At 38.0% G+C, this 15,574-nt stretch overlaps 1 protein-coding gene across 1 annotated transcript; it reads left to right on the top strand.

The window, feature by feature from the left end:
- The first annotated feature begins 8,490 nt into the window (after nucleotides 1–8,490).
- LOC131234829 (auxin-responsive protein SAUR21-like) lies at nucleotides 8,491–9,483 on the top strand. Its single transcript, XM_058231809.1, has one exon. It carries the CDS (start codon nucleotides 8,588–8,590, stop codon nucleotides 8,963–8,965), a length of 378 nt encoding a protein of 125 aa, XP_058087792.1. The 5' UTR covers nucleotides 8,491–8,587; the 3' UTR covers nucleotides 8,966–9,483.
- The last annotated feature ends 6,091 nt before the right edge of the window (nucleotides 9,484–15,574 follow it).

Raw genomic sequence — 15,574 nt, 5'->3', positions numbered from 1 at the left:
CTTATCTTTTTTATTTGTCTTGTTCTTAATTTTCTTGACTCTTTAGCATTTGAAATTTTCATTAATCACTTCCAAATCTCTAAATCTTTACTTGGTTACTCTTTGAGTATTAAATTTTCTTTTTAATCATTCTTTTTATTTTAGCTCTCCAAATCACCTCACATAAGAAAACATACGTAAATAGATCAATTAAGTGCATTTATGCTTATAAAGTAAATGCATAATAAGAAAGAAATATATAATATTTCATACTTAACAGTAATACTATTAAATTTATATTTGTTTCACAAGTAAAGGATGCTATTATTGTACAACAATAGAACCAATGACCAATTAATATTCATCATAAAAATTATCCTTCTTAAATGGTTTACCACTAAAATAATTTTCTATAAAATAAGTTGGAGTGACTCAATGTTATTAGAGAATCATCGCTCTAATGTTGGGTGTATTATTAAGTATAATTTGGGAGCCATCATTACTGCATGTAGAGCAAAATTTCAATCTTGCTCAAGTGTTATAGCCGAGGCTTTAAGATTTATTGCTAAAATTAAAACTAGCATGCAAATTAAATATCCATATGTTATAGATTAAAGGAAATTCATGATCAAGGGAGGTAGAGAGAGAGAGAGAGAGAGAGAGAGAGAGAGAGAGTTCCCTCAATTACATAATGGAATTACGGAATGGAAATTCTGAATTGAATTTATTATAAGATTTATTGTATCCTTTTTAGAAGATGTCACTGCTCAGACTTGGACTGAGATGCTCGAGCATTTCTTTCTAAGGATGTTGTGTCTACTAATTTCATCACAAGAGATTGATCAAAATAATAATAGACAACATGGTGTTCAACCATCAAGCTTAAAAGATTCAATGAAATATATTTTAGAAAATGTTAGAATCGATGAATAAAGATTCATTTAAATGAATGCAATAACGAGCATTTGGCTAAGTCAATGGACTTATAAAATAATGATAGACTTATTTGTGTCCAAAATTTCTTTTGTGGTTCCTAATTAACTTTATCTTAGTTAATAGATGTTATAGCTATGTTACCAAAATAAATGCCTTATCAGTGACTCATTGAGTTAAATCCCCCGAGTCTAAATGATGTTGTGAAAGCTATCAATGGTCATGGGATGGGAGTTTATCTTAGCTTTAACAATTAATGTTAAAATTGTGACACCAAAATCACCATGGGACTATTCACTTTTAAGAGCCCATATAGCCCATGTTTTATATGCTAACAAGGCCCATGTGTTATTGGACTCTTGGAATGACATTTTTGACATTTTCCTCTTGAAAGGGTGACTTTTAAGGTTAGTTATGTTAGAGTTAAGAGAAAGTTATGATTTTGTGTTATTTTTTGTGTTCTGAGAGCCTCCAAGGGGAGAGAGATGAAATTTTTATTGTTAGTTCTCTCCATCCTTGTAATATTCTCTAAATAGTAGATTTATCGTTGCTTTGTGCCGGAATTTTTTTCCGTAAGAGTTTTCTACATAAAAAATCACGTGTTCTCTATGTGGATTAGGTACGACCTCTTCCGAATCTTCATTCGGTCATGGGATTAGATGCAGTCCCTTCCATGGGTCACAACCTCAGGGTCATAACAATCCGACAACTCTCTACGAGGTACGTTGGCATGTGGTCCTACCTGACCTACTCCCTAACCAAAGTTCCTATTATAACACCTAATGGATTCTACTGGGACTGAGTCCTGCTTAACTAGGTCCTCATATATAAAGTATATGTGCATCATATAGTGTCACATTGGACATCATCAAATCTGATTTTCGCATCGCATTAATCATATAACATACACATGCATACAGCTAGGTTGACTCTCATTAGGGTCATTTAGTATATGTAAAAGTGAAAAGATTATAATTTTGGTTTATTCCCTACCTTGAACCCGAATCAGATTGCCGAAGCTCTTGAAAAGTTTAACCACCGTTTGACGACTATTGAGACATACAATAAGACCACCGTCACGTAATTGACTGACAGTAACCAGCGTATCACGCGGCTAGAGGTTACCTCTCATTATACCCCCATCATTGGAGAAGACCATCAATCCTAGGCAGGAGAGCTAGTAGGGCCAACCTTGATGTATGCATTCTATATCCTTGTCGTCCATCCATTTTTCTAGATCAATTTTGGGAATGAGCCCAAAATGAAACAATTCCAAATCTTAAGTGGACCATACCATATGAAACAATGGTGATTTAATGTTACATGATTAAAAACTTCTCATAGGCAATAAGTTTTAGATAAGATGGTATTTTTTTTAAAATAATAATAATAATAATTCCTTCATCCAGGTTTATGTGACCTTATCAATAAGTTGGATGACAAATAAACATTACGAAAATAAGAAGACTTTTAGTGGAAGGTTTTATTAGACTTTAAGACTATAATTTTTATTTTTTTTAATAATTATTGATTTTATCTTAGAAAAGTGTATATGTATTGTGGAATAATATTATGTGTTAGTTTGTGGAATTATAGTTTGTGAGTGTATAATTTAAGTCATGCCCTCAGGTGCAGGATCTAGGTTGAGTGTACCTATGTGTCATATTTGGGTGTGAAATTTTCATAAGTCTCAAATAATATGAGTTTCAAAATATAAGTCATAGATTTGATTAACAACTAAATTATGGATATGGTTCTTGCATATGTAGTTATCTTCTTCCATTTTTTTACGAACAAATGATAAGTGGAGTTCAAGTTCATGAGTGGGGCATATAACTTAGTTTTAATGATATCAACAAAAACGACACCCTTTGTTCTAATCGTTGAAAATTAGTTCCATTGAACTTGTTTTTTAAGATGTGCTCGAAGGTGATGCTGGTCATAAAAATGGTAATTCAAAAAGGCTAATAACAAGAAAGAGCTTACTTTTGAATCAGACTAGGATGGTGATTGTTATGTGCAACCGATGCACCAACAATCTTTTAGATTTGTTGCAGTAATAAAAGAACTTTGTTGAATAAGTTGTAGCGTTGCTGGAAGGGACTGATCGTGACTAAGTCGCTATCTTCAAGATTAGTTTCATATAACAAAGGTGCAATGATTTCAACCTAAGAAACTGGCAGAGTTTAAACAAAAGAACAAAGGATGCAGAGAGAGAGAGAGAGTTGATTCTGGTGATGGATTGGATCATTCATTGATATTGCTTATATAGAGATGTTATGGAAAATGTTTTGAATAAAAATATTTTTTGTTGAGGTCGAAATTTGGACCACCCTCCACTCAATGTTGCGAGCCTTGAACGGACTCTGGTCCTGCACAGAAAGGTGAGCAAAAGAAACCTTGGCTTTAACAGGGGATCCTCTGATGCCTAAGTCAAGCTAAGGAATCTGGGTCTAAGTCGTGTAATATAGAGAGATGGTGCAAGATATTGTGTACCTATTGCTATGGGGTCCCCTGGTATTTATACTTGTGGGTTGGGTGGATCATGTCCGTCAATCTCGGCATGACTTACTCAATCAAGCGGATATTGCAATTATTTAGATACTCCATAACCTTTGGATCATATAGCGCATCGTGTCCTAATGGAGCGCATTCCTGAGTAAGATCTTTGAACACGTACACGTTTTGGCTGGCTTCCCAGCTCTGTACTTGGAAAGTCCTCATCCAGGCTCGGACTCGTCATGCCCGGTCTTGCAGTTGAGAATAATTAGTCGGAATTTGTCATTGGAACATCTAGGGGTCAGAACTTTTTTGGATGAAGATGAGGATGAGGACCAGGACGAGCCCTCGACTCGGCCAACCTTCTTCGGATGAAGATGAGGATGAGGACGAGGATGAGCCCTCGGCTCGGCCAACCTTCTTCAGATGAAGATGAGAATGAGGACGAGGACGAGAGCTCGTCTTGCCCGGCCTAGGGTCGTGGTCCAGAAGTCCATTCGCGAACAACACGTTCTCCTTCCAAGGTCTTATTAATATGGCTGGATGACTTAAGGCCAATCCTTTTTGACGCTATCCAAATTTCTCCATAACATTTTCAATAAAAAAAAAGTATATATAAATATATGTAAGAGGTTTGTAAACACTCGGTTTTTGCCTTTTTGGGAATAGTCTCATATCGAAAAGGAGTGAAGAAAATTTTGTCTTAATAAGCAGGGTGTTGAGTACCTTACTATTTGCTTGGTGAATCTGAGGAGTACCGAGACTTGCGCGTTCCAGTGTGAAGTACTGGAACACATACGCACATGCATGGGCATGGTCACGGTCATGCCTCGGGCTTGGTGCGAGGGTTCGGACATGGGCATGTGCATGTGCATGTGAGACAGTGTGGTTATAGAGGCGCTAGTGTCACACTTCCCACGTGCGCATCGTGTCGCATATGGGTTGCTCCCCTATGAACCGTAACGAGACGAGTGTGAGTTGTGATGAGACAATGGTTAAGAGGTGTGGGTTAGGTGGCTGGAGTGTTGTAAGTAAGAGGTGTAAGAGAGACATGTTTGCCTTATATAAGGGTTAAAAGTATCCATTTAAGAGGCCTGTTGTAACTGCTCATATAGTAATAGACCGGACCATGCAAAAACTACTGCATGTGGGTAGCCCAACAATCATAAACAACTAGCCAATATTGAGTCTAAGTGGCTAGCATGCAGCTGGTTTTTCCACATGCAAAATAGTCAGAAACTACCAAATAACAACTAATTTCTCACCAACAGTCAGAAACGGTTAATTAAGAGTTATAACCCTCACTAAAACGTCCAGCTACCCTAGCTTATATAAGCCAAGCTTGGATGGTTCAATACGAACCTAAGCTCGCAAGTCCTTCAGAAACAGGCTAGTGTAGTGGTCTAAGTCAGCAATTTTTTTCTGACCCTCTATAATTTGAGAATTTTTCTTTAAAATTTTCATCTACCAACAAACTGTATTCAGAGAGTCCCATATAGTAGTTACTTCATGCTTACTGGATGCATAACCTCACTTAGGTTCACCGTATCCTAAAAGCTATTTTCTTGCAACTTGTCAGCAGTCTCAATTAATTTGAGAATATGCAAATAACACTTTAAAGACAATATGATCACACGTGCTTCAACCTGTTCTTAATATTTTAAATTTTTTTCCTTTTTGTTTTATAGAAATTATAAATTTGTAATTTGTGAATATCAACTTCTCAGTCAGAGACAACGGAGGCTTTTTCCTTCTGTAATGATTATAAATTAAAAAGAAAACTGTTACAACAAATAAAATAAAACCATTATATATTTGAAAAAAAAAAAATGCTACAGTACTGATTAAAATAAAACTATTTCGTTAATTTGACTTTTTAACTTAACTTCCCTGTTAAAAAATATTTAAGAAATATACACATGGTAAGGGACATAACCACACGAGTTTCAACACCACATGGGTCCTTAGTCTTACTCCGGTGATAGACTCTCAAGAGTTTCAACACCTGGTTGAGGTTCGAGTACCCATGGGTGATGAAATTCCACTACAGCGAGTGTGTGGTGGTGTGTGCGTGCGTGTGTATTAAAAAAAACAAAAACAAAAAAAATAAAAAAAAAAATAATAATAAAATCGGGGACATAACCACACACCACACATACATCCTACACGGCATGGTAATGGACATAACCACCCACCACACACACACACTCTCTCTCTCACACCCCATTTCATTCTCTTCCATGTCCATACCTTCTCACCACTAGTCTCATCATTATACGTGAGAAGAAGATGCCATACATTTGAAGTAGTAATGATTTCAGAATAAAGAAAATGTGATGGGCCCCACTCGATGAATAGCCCCAAGAACTGAACATGTGACAGCTAAAAGCAGTTGAGATCTCCATGCTAAGGTAATATTTTTTTATTCAACTGGTTGGACAATTAATTACTGTCCATCAAGAAAATGTGTGTACAATCCAACCCGTTCAATAGCTTGGTCGAACTATGAGAATCGGCTATTGCAAAAGTTGATCCATTCCGCTCATCAGATGGGACAAATTGCACAAAACAATGGATGGTCAGTGATAATATATAGAAACAAAGGTGTGGCCCACCTGATGGGTGGATTACACTGATCTTCGCATAAGGTGCTCCTCATGGTGGGTAAACCATTGGGGTGGATTGGTTTTTACACAAACATGATAGAATAAAAAGTATCCACTTGTTGGATGTTAATTTAGTGGTCCAATCGGTTGGATATAATCATCTCTCATTTTTCTGAGAATATCCCAAGAAAAGCCTCGATTTTTTTAAATCATGCAGACATTTTTTTAAATGAAATGAGATTTGTCACCAACAATAATAGCTAAAGATTAAAATAATGAAAATCCCAACAATGAGAATATGTTTTTAAGTAAATGATTTTCAAAAGAGAAATGCAATCTTTCTAGCTTGGGATTCCTTCATAATTTCTTTTCTATTTAATTAAAATATTGTAAGTTGACTGACCCACAACTTCCTGTAGATGATCATACCTCTTTCCAAAAAAAAATCTAATAGGTTTAGACATTCAAGAGCTAGTTTGAACATAATGCATTTGAAAATCAAGCTTTTCAAAAGTTGAATTTTTTTTTTCGACAACTGCAATCCAGTTAGCAATCTAGATGATGTAATTTAATTTTATCAAATAATGATTCTAATGATATTTCATCCCTTATAACTAGGATGGAAAATGGTCTATGATGGCCCAAACTAGCATGAGGACAACCCGCTTCACACCTATTTCAGACTAGGCATCGGGGCTTTTCTTGACCAGGTTTTATTAAACTACCGATTTCAACCGTTCCTAAATAGCGATTTTGGTGTAGTGATTGTATCGAATTAAACTACATCCTTGACCGCATTTAGGCCCAATAATTAATTGAGCTGGACCTAGGCTTGATATGCGTAAAGGCCCCGCCATCCTTGATAATTTAACACTATTAGGGTAAGTATATGGACAATGAGTCCAACCCACCCCATGACTAATCGCTTTAGTCGGTCGTGGGTCAATTTTTTCATGACCAATGACCATGGAGTATTCCTTGATCATGACCCTCAGATGCCTAGATTTTCAAGCTAGCAGGGTTGGATCATTGATTTTTATTTTTTTTATTTTTTTATTTTTTTATTTTTTTGTTATAGAGGACTGTGATTGTGATAGCGTAATGAATGGTCTATCATTGTGGGTCCCACATGAAGAGTCCTCTAGTTGAGTAGTTGAGTGACTACCAACTCAACCTAGTACTATCAAACGATTTTCTCCTAATTTCAGCTATCTAGATAGAGTATAAGCATCCCTTGGTACTTTGGTATATATCTAGATAGCCCATTTTGGGATATCTAATGATATTTGAATAACAAAAAATTGGGCCCACATAAGAGTCTATTAAGCTAGCAATGAGATCAAGATCCTACAATATTGACACTGTTTGAGTAAGTCATGGTAAAACCACTGTAATTAAGCATGTATGGTCTTAATGAGATTAAGGATATTTGGGTTATTTTTTTATTTTATTGAAATAGATGGTTAGGATCATAGAAAATAAATGGTTAAGATTAATTACTTGGGTATCTTTTGATTAGTTAAAACTATTACTACATGTATCCTTAAAAGAAATGTTTTCCCCCTAAATCTCTAACAAGGGTGTGTTTTAATTGCCTGATTTGCTAGAGATTTTTACTTGATCCTAAGCTTTCATGGGTGTCTTGTAATCAAAGTTTCCATCAATCTGTCGCTCACCGGATTGAAGGCTTTCTATCCTTATGTCCATTTGGGTCGACATTTCCACCACTCATTTCAACGGTCCATTTCAATGACTTTTGTATTTTAAATATTATCATCAATCGTCAGCATGGAACATCAATTCTAAATCCAATCCATTCATCAAAGAGATACAGCCATCAAGATACCCTCTCCAGTGAATCAGTTATATCCACTCACATAGTCCACATACATGGAGAGACAGTTTGATTATTTCAGTCTTGAGTTAGGAAAATGTGTAGGCATTAAGTACTGTTTCAATTAAATCAGGAGTCCTGGATAAGGCAAATAGGCATCTCAAGATGTGTAGAGGTGAGCAGCAAATATAGATTCTATCGACAATTTCTTTCTCTTCTCAGAGCATGATATAAAATTTTTAATTACTGATACAAGTTTTTATTATGTGTTATTCTAGCTGAGTAATTTTCATGAAGTAATGTCCAAGTTTCTATAATGCTTGTCAGATGGTTTGTTAAAACAAGCTTACACAGCTAAGAATAGACTAGTTTTAGTTTTGGACAAGAACATCTAATGGACGGTAAGGATGTAAGAAAACTCGCCATGAGTTATTTGCCTTGAGGCTGTTCTTTTTAAGTTGGGTTGGGTTTTTCAGTTTTAAACCAACTTGGAAAACCTAACCCAACTCACTCTATTTAAAAGTCAAAGTACAGACAAAGTACATTTTCCCAAGATAGTGACATTTCACCAAGTTTAGATTCCTTCCCTTTATTTAGTCATTGGAAAGATAGAAAAATAGCTATCAAAGGCTTGAATTTTGGGACATTCCCCTTCAATGCACGACTACAAATTCCACACCTATCATCTCTCTCATTTCAAGATCTGCCCATTTCTCCAAATCCCATATCGAGAGAGATGTTGGTGAAGAAAATGAAGTCTGTTAAGAAGCTAGCCAAGAAGGTGGTGTTTGGAAGGCGTCAACAACCGCAATACAAGTGCCTCCGGCGCGGCGATGAGGTGGATGATTTAGAGTCTTCTCCTGAGACACCAACTGGGTTTTTCGCGGTCTACATTGGTGAAGAACGGCAGAGATTCGTCGTGCCCATGGCATTCCTATCACACCCACTCTTCAAAATGTTACTAGAGAAGGCCTACAAGGAGTATGGTTTTGAACAAAGGAATGGGCTAGTGGTCCCATGCACAGTGCCAACTTTTCTAGAGGTGGTCAGTGCTATGGAGTGTTGTCATGGGCAGTTTGATCTTGAGCCGTTGGTCAGCGAGTTGGTTGCTTAAGCACCGTTTGGGCGCTATGCTAGATCATGAATTGGGTGGTTTGTAAATCATTTCGATCGCGAATTGCAGGTGTGTTTGGTCAAGATCATAAATGGTTTGTAAATCATTTCGATCTCGTGCAGGAGTCTAGGTGTGCATTTGGCTTGGGCTGGTGAGAAAACATAATTTACTATTTTTGGGATTTCTATTCTTAATAAAATCTCCAAATGACATGAAAAGATGTTGGAGCCATTATGAAATAGCTTGTTCTCGGCCATGAAAGAAACCCTTTTCGCAGTTCTTGAAAATTCTATTAAGGTTATAGTTTTCACATTCTTGAATTATTTTTCTCCGCCTTTGAAATGTCATGATCCAAATACAGCCAGAGTTAGAAGAGAAGAGTTAGGGTTGGGTGAGATTCTTGGATTGTATGATGCTACAGATGTGTTTGTAATACAACGATTTTGTAAATAATTACAAAGACATACTTGTATACATGTTCACAAATGTTCCCATTTTGGATTTTCTTCTTGTTCTTCGCCTCTGTTTTTTTCTTCTTGTCTTTTTTATTCTATGTACAAACAGAGCATGTGGGGGCCCTTGGGGGTGCGTAGGGTTACCCCACCATGAAAATTTGATACCCAAAAATCACTCAGATCTAGTCATCAGATTGGACAGTGGGCCACACCATAGAAATTATGGACAAAGACCCAAAATTTCAAAATTCATGTGGGCCAACCCTTGATAATTTGACACCTGTAGACTAAGCATATGGAGAATGAGTCCAACCCAACCTGGGCCTTATTGTTCTTCACCACTGACCATCAAGTGGTCCTTGATCATGACCCTCAGATGCCTAGAGTTTCCAAGCTATCAAGGGTGTGGATCATATATTTTTTTTTACCATAGAGAACTGTGATTGTGATCTCACAATTGAGTGGGCCACCATTGTGGGTCCCACGTGAAGAGTCCTCTAGTTGAGTTACTTCTAACACAAACTAGTAATTTCAAAACATTTTCTCCTAGTTTCAAATATCTAAATAGAGTTTAAGCATCTCTTATTATTTCCGTCGCTCATCTCATGGCCCATTAATTTGGACGTGGATTAGATACTCACAACGTCACTAGCCAATTTGCTACTGAAGTGACGTCACCAAGTTCTGTGGCCTATAACATGAGGTATTCGTTATATCCACACCGTACATCTATTTGAAGAGATCTTTTTAGAGAATGAGGCAGATTCCCACCGTTGAAAACAGTGGGGACAGTGACTCCTACCGTTCAAAACTTCATAGGGGCCACGAAAGTTTTAGATCAAGCTAATTTTCATTTCATCTATCTCTATGTTAACTTATGAACAGATTGGATATCAAAAATACATAATGGTAGGCCCTATAAATGTTTCAACAGTGGATGTCACTGCCCCATTTTTTTCTGTTCGTTAGATCTGCCTCATTCTTTGGCTCATGCCATAAAATGATCTCTCCAAATGGATGGACAGTATGGATACAACACATATATCACGGTGGGGCCCACAAATCATAGTGACGTCACTTCAGTAGCAATTAAGCCTGCAATGAGCCCAAGATCGTGCAATATTGATACCGTGTACGTGGGTCATGGTAAATTTACCATATTATCATGTATAGCTGTAACAGGATAAGGGATATTTGTAACGGAAACGGATTGGCTACTCCCCTGCCACCAGCCAATGGCTTGTGGTCGGTGCCATATGGGCCCCACCGTGATGTATATGTTTCATTCATGCTGTCCATCTATTTTTATACATAATTTTATAGTATTATATCAAAAATTAGGTATATCCCAATCTCAAGTAGACTATATTATAGGAAACAGTGTTGAATGAACGTCGACCATTAAAAACTTTTTGGGGGCCATAAAAGTTTTGGATCAAGTTGATCTTTGTTTTTTCCCTTCATCTTAGTCTGTATAACCTAATCAATAGATTGGATGTCAAATAAACAGAACAATGGGCCTTAGGAGGATTTTAAGGGTGGATATCCAATCACTATTGATTTCCTCTGGTATGGTCCACCTGATATTTATATCCATCTCATTTTTGAGATCAAGCCCTAAAATGACATGAAACACATACATCATGGTGGGGTCTACAGAGCACCGACCACCAGCCACCGGGCTGGTGGTGGTAGGGGGAGTAGCCAATCCGTCTCCGTTTGTAACAGCCTAACAGGATAATCATGGTAAATTTACCGGAAGCGGATTGGCTGGTGTACCATGCACCACCGATGTGGCTGATGTGTTGATGTCACCAAGTTCTGTGGGTCCCATCATGAGGTATGAGTTATATCCAAACCGTCCGTACACTTGGTGAGCTCATCGTAAGGGTTGAGCCCAAAAATAAAACAGATCAAAAAATCAAGTGAACCACACTGTAAAAAGCATTGGAGGATTGAACGCCTACCATCGAAACCCTTTTGGGGGTCACAGATATTTTGGATCAATATTATATTTGTTTTTACTCTTCATCCATGTCTTTTTTTATCTTATGAACTGATTGGATTGAAAGTAAACGGTGGGCCCTACCAATTTTTTAAGGGCGAGAATCATTGTCCCTGCTGCTATTTGCCTTGAAATTAGTCATTTTTTGGATATAGATCTAAAATTATCTCTTCAAATTTATGAACGGTGTAGATATGATAAATAAATCATTGTGGGGCCATGTAACTTTGATTTCCTTTGAACCGTTTGTATAACTCAGAGCTCGAGAGCGTCACCGCTCGTCTTCGCACGACACGTACCCAGATCCGCTTCCAAATTTATGATGTATGGCTGTAACAGGATAAGGTATATTTGCTCTTTTTTACTTTTTTGAAATAGATTATTAGAATCACAGAGAAAAAATTGGATAGAATTATGTAGGGTATCTTTTACTTAGATAAAAGCATAAGTACAAGTAATCAAAGTCCACTTCAATCCATGATTTTGGTCATCATTTCCACTCTTCATTGCAGCCATCCATTTCAATGGAGCAGTGGAAATGTCAACTAAAATACCACGAGTTACGGCCATCTAGATGTCCTCTCCTTGGAATCAGGTACATCCACTCACATAGTCCACCTACATACAGTGCAGCTAGTTTTGGTAGGGCCTGTTTGGGAGCGTGGATTTGGAACCCCCTGGATTCGCAACCCCCTGGATTGGCAATCCTCTGGGTGTGTTTGGTACCCTTGAGTGTGAATCAACTTTAATTCAAAAATACCTGTACATGGTATATTCACGGGGGTTTGAATTTAATTACTAAATCAACTTTAATATCCCCAATTAGTGAGATATATAATTTTTGACACTATGGTTGTGATAAGCCCGCTAAAATATATGTTTTGTCTACAAGTGATGAAATTCCAGTCTTAGATGGACCGCAAGCACAAGATCATGTCTGAGTGACTAACCAACGATTTTTAATCGTTGATTGATATGGACAATGTTTGAACGGTGCTGGACAATATTTGGACGGTGCTGATCTACATGAACAATGTTTGGACGGTGTTGATCATCGTTAGTGGGCCATGTGCCTAGTAGAGTGATAGTGTACAGTGACATACATTTATACATGCAACTATTCAAATGATTTTAGGTGTAATCCAAGCTCTCACCTTGGAATACAAACCCCCTCAAAGAGGGGATTGGAAACCCCCTGGATTGGCAATCCCCAGTTGCTTTATGCTGCCAAACAACCATGGGGATTTGAAACCCCCTCTAATCCTCTCCAATCCCCTCCAATCCAAGGTGCCAAACGACCCCGTATTGTCTTGCGCATGAGGGACATTTTCATTATTTGAGTTGAATTAGGATCCTTACTCCTGCTCCGGTGGTAGACTCTCAGGAGTTTCAACACCCCGTCAAGGGCTCGAGAGTATCCATAGGTGGTGAAATCCCACTACGGCGTCAGTGCGTGGGTGCGTGTGAAAAAAAAAAAGTGTGTAAGCATCAAGCACTATTTCAATTCAATTAGAAGCCATGGATAAAACAAAACACGAACTGTGTCATTGGGTGACGAGTCTTTATAAATAGGCATCTTAAGATATGTAGAGGTGGTTTGGTATTTTTTTACACCCGCACACACACTACCACACACTCAAGCGGTAGTGGGATTTCGCCACCTACGGGTACTCGAACCCTTGACTATGTGTTAAAACTCCAAAGAGTCTACCACTGGAGCAAGAGCAAGGACCCTAATTTTGGTACCTGTACATAGAGGTGGGCAAGTTGGACCCGAACTGGTGGATCCGACCCGACTCAGTACCATTCCGAACAAAACCAACAGCCTAGATCGGCCCTAATCGAATCTGTCCATCGAGATCCAATCGTTTTTTGGGTCGGATTCGGATAGGGGTGTATCCGAACAGAACCGATCCGAAACCCGAACCAAAAAGGTCCGACCCGACCCGACCCGGGATATAAATATCCCTTATTTTTGAAAAATTCTTTCTCCACGCATCTTTGGCTTTTCGTTTGGCGCCAAAAAACCCCGCCCAATGTACACCTGAGCCCCAACTCTATTTCTCTATCTCTCTTTATATCTGTCTCTCTCTGTATCTGTCTCTCCCTTTTTGTTGAAGAAGAAGGTAAGAAGAAGGTTAGCTAGATGTCTTGCGGTGGGTTTTGGAGCTTTTATGGGATTTCTCTGGTGGAGAGAAATATACAGGGAGAGCCGTTGGGTTTTGGAGCTCGATTTCTATGCCGGAGAGGGAAATAGAGAGAGAGAGAGAGAGAGAGAGAGAGAGAGAGAGAGAGTAGTAGCAGGCATGGTTGGCATACAGCTATTTACCTGCTGGTTGACAGAAGCATATTGGCTGGTGTACGAAGTGGATTTGCAGGTGTAACGTTAGCAAGCTCTGTGGGTCTGATTACAAGGTATGTGTTATATCCAAACTGTCTATCCATTTGGCAATATCGTATTAACACTTGAGACCAAAATTAAGACATATCTAACTGTTAAGTGGACCACACTATGGAAAGTAGTGGGGGATTGAACGTTTACCACCTTTGAACCGTTCGTACAACTCGGAGCTCGAGGAGCGTCAGGGCTCGTCTTCGCACGACACATTGCTCTGTACAGCTGGTAGGAGCTATAGCCTATACGGATTGGCTACTCCCCCTGACACCAACCATTGGTTGATGGTCGGTGCTCTGTGGGGCCCACCATGATGTATGTGTATCATCCATGCCATCCATCTATTTTTATATATCATTTTATGATATGATAAAAAAAAATGAATTATATCTCAATCTCAAGTGGACTACATTACAGGAAACAGTGTTGAATGAATTTTGACCGCTAAAAACGTTTTGGGGGCCATAAAAGTTTTGGATCAAGCTGATATTTATTTTTTCCCTTCATCCAGGTCTTTATGACCAAATCAACAGATTGGATGTCAAATAAATTATACAGTGGGCCTTAGGAGGATTTTAATTGTGAATATCCATTCATTATTTTTGTCTTATGGTATGGCCCACTTAAGATTTATATCCCTATCATTTTTTGTACCAAGCCCTAAAATGATCTGTAAAAATTGATGAACAGCATGGATGAAACATGTACATCATGGTGGCGCCCACAGATCACCGACGGGAGTAGCCAGTCCGTTCGCACTCATACATAAAGCAGCTATATAGCCGGTAGCCTGCTGGAGCTATAGCCTATAAGACAGCAAGAGCTATAGCCTATAAGACAGCAAGAGCTATATCCTATATACAAGTACTCGTAGAATTAAAAATAGATTTCTTACTGAGTTAGCTGAGTAAACTATGTGGGCCCATCTTGAATTTTTTTGGTTTATCCAAACCGTCCATCAGTTTTTTCGGATGATTTTAGAGATTGATGCTAAATTTTAAATATATCTAATAATCAAGTAAATCACACTATAAGAAACAATGTGAATAATAATTTTTACACCATTGAAAAGAATGACGATTCGACCCATGTCCAATCCAATCCGACTCGGTTGTCCTGACCGAGAAGGACTCGGATTGGCTCAGGCCAGGAGGGATTAGGATCTATTTAGGTCAGATGACCCAGACTCGGCTCCAGATCGGATCATGTTCGGGTTCGGCCCTCCAAATTTCGATCCTAGTCGAGTAAGGCCCAATCCGGCCTGACTCAGTCCGATGCCCAGCTCTACCTGTACAAGCATTTATTACATGTTATTCTAGTTGAATAATTTCCATGAAATTACATTCAAGTTTCTATTGTGCCTATGAGATGGTTTTTTTGAAAATGGTTTTACTCGGCAGAATAGACTAGACTTGGGTATCATTTGATAAATTGAAAAAAAAAAAGTTCTAAAAACGTAAATATTGAGTTATAATTTTAAAGTTATTTTATAGATACTATAGTCAAAAGTGAAAAGAAATTTTAATGCACCGTCACTTTCAACATTCAGCTTTCAGCTTTCAACATAAGTAAAGGGAGGAGAGCTGGAAAAAAAAATTTTCTTCTAATTTTCAGTGAAAATTAATTTAAGCACTTAATAATATGAAATTTTCCAAATAATTTGAGCCATATAATTATTGAAAATAAGTTTTATCTAATTGATTGCTTGCCTCTAAGTGCAGAGGTTCGTAAGTAATATCCTGTGAATACGGGGT

This window comes from Magnolia sinica, chromosome 19 (genome assembly GCF_029962835.1).
Source record: "Magnolia sinica isolate HGM2019 chromosome 19, MsV1, whole genome shotgun sequence".
In the NCBI taxonomy this organism is placed as follows: Eukaryota; Viridiplantae; Streptophyta; class Magnoliopsida; order Magnoliales; family Magnoliaceae; genus Magnolia; species Magnolia sinica.
The sequence above is the reverse complement of the archived record's forward strand: the minus strand, read 5'-3'. Positions and strand labels throughout refer to the sequence as shown.

Bases quoted from the DNA above. Each gene is read 5' to 3' on its own strand.
- LOC131234829 (XM_058231809.1), top strand. From the start codon at position 8,588: ATGTTGGTGAAGAAAATGAAGTCTGTTAAGAAGCTAGCCAAGAAGGTG.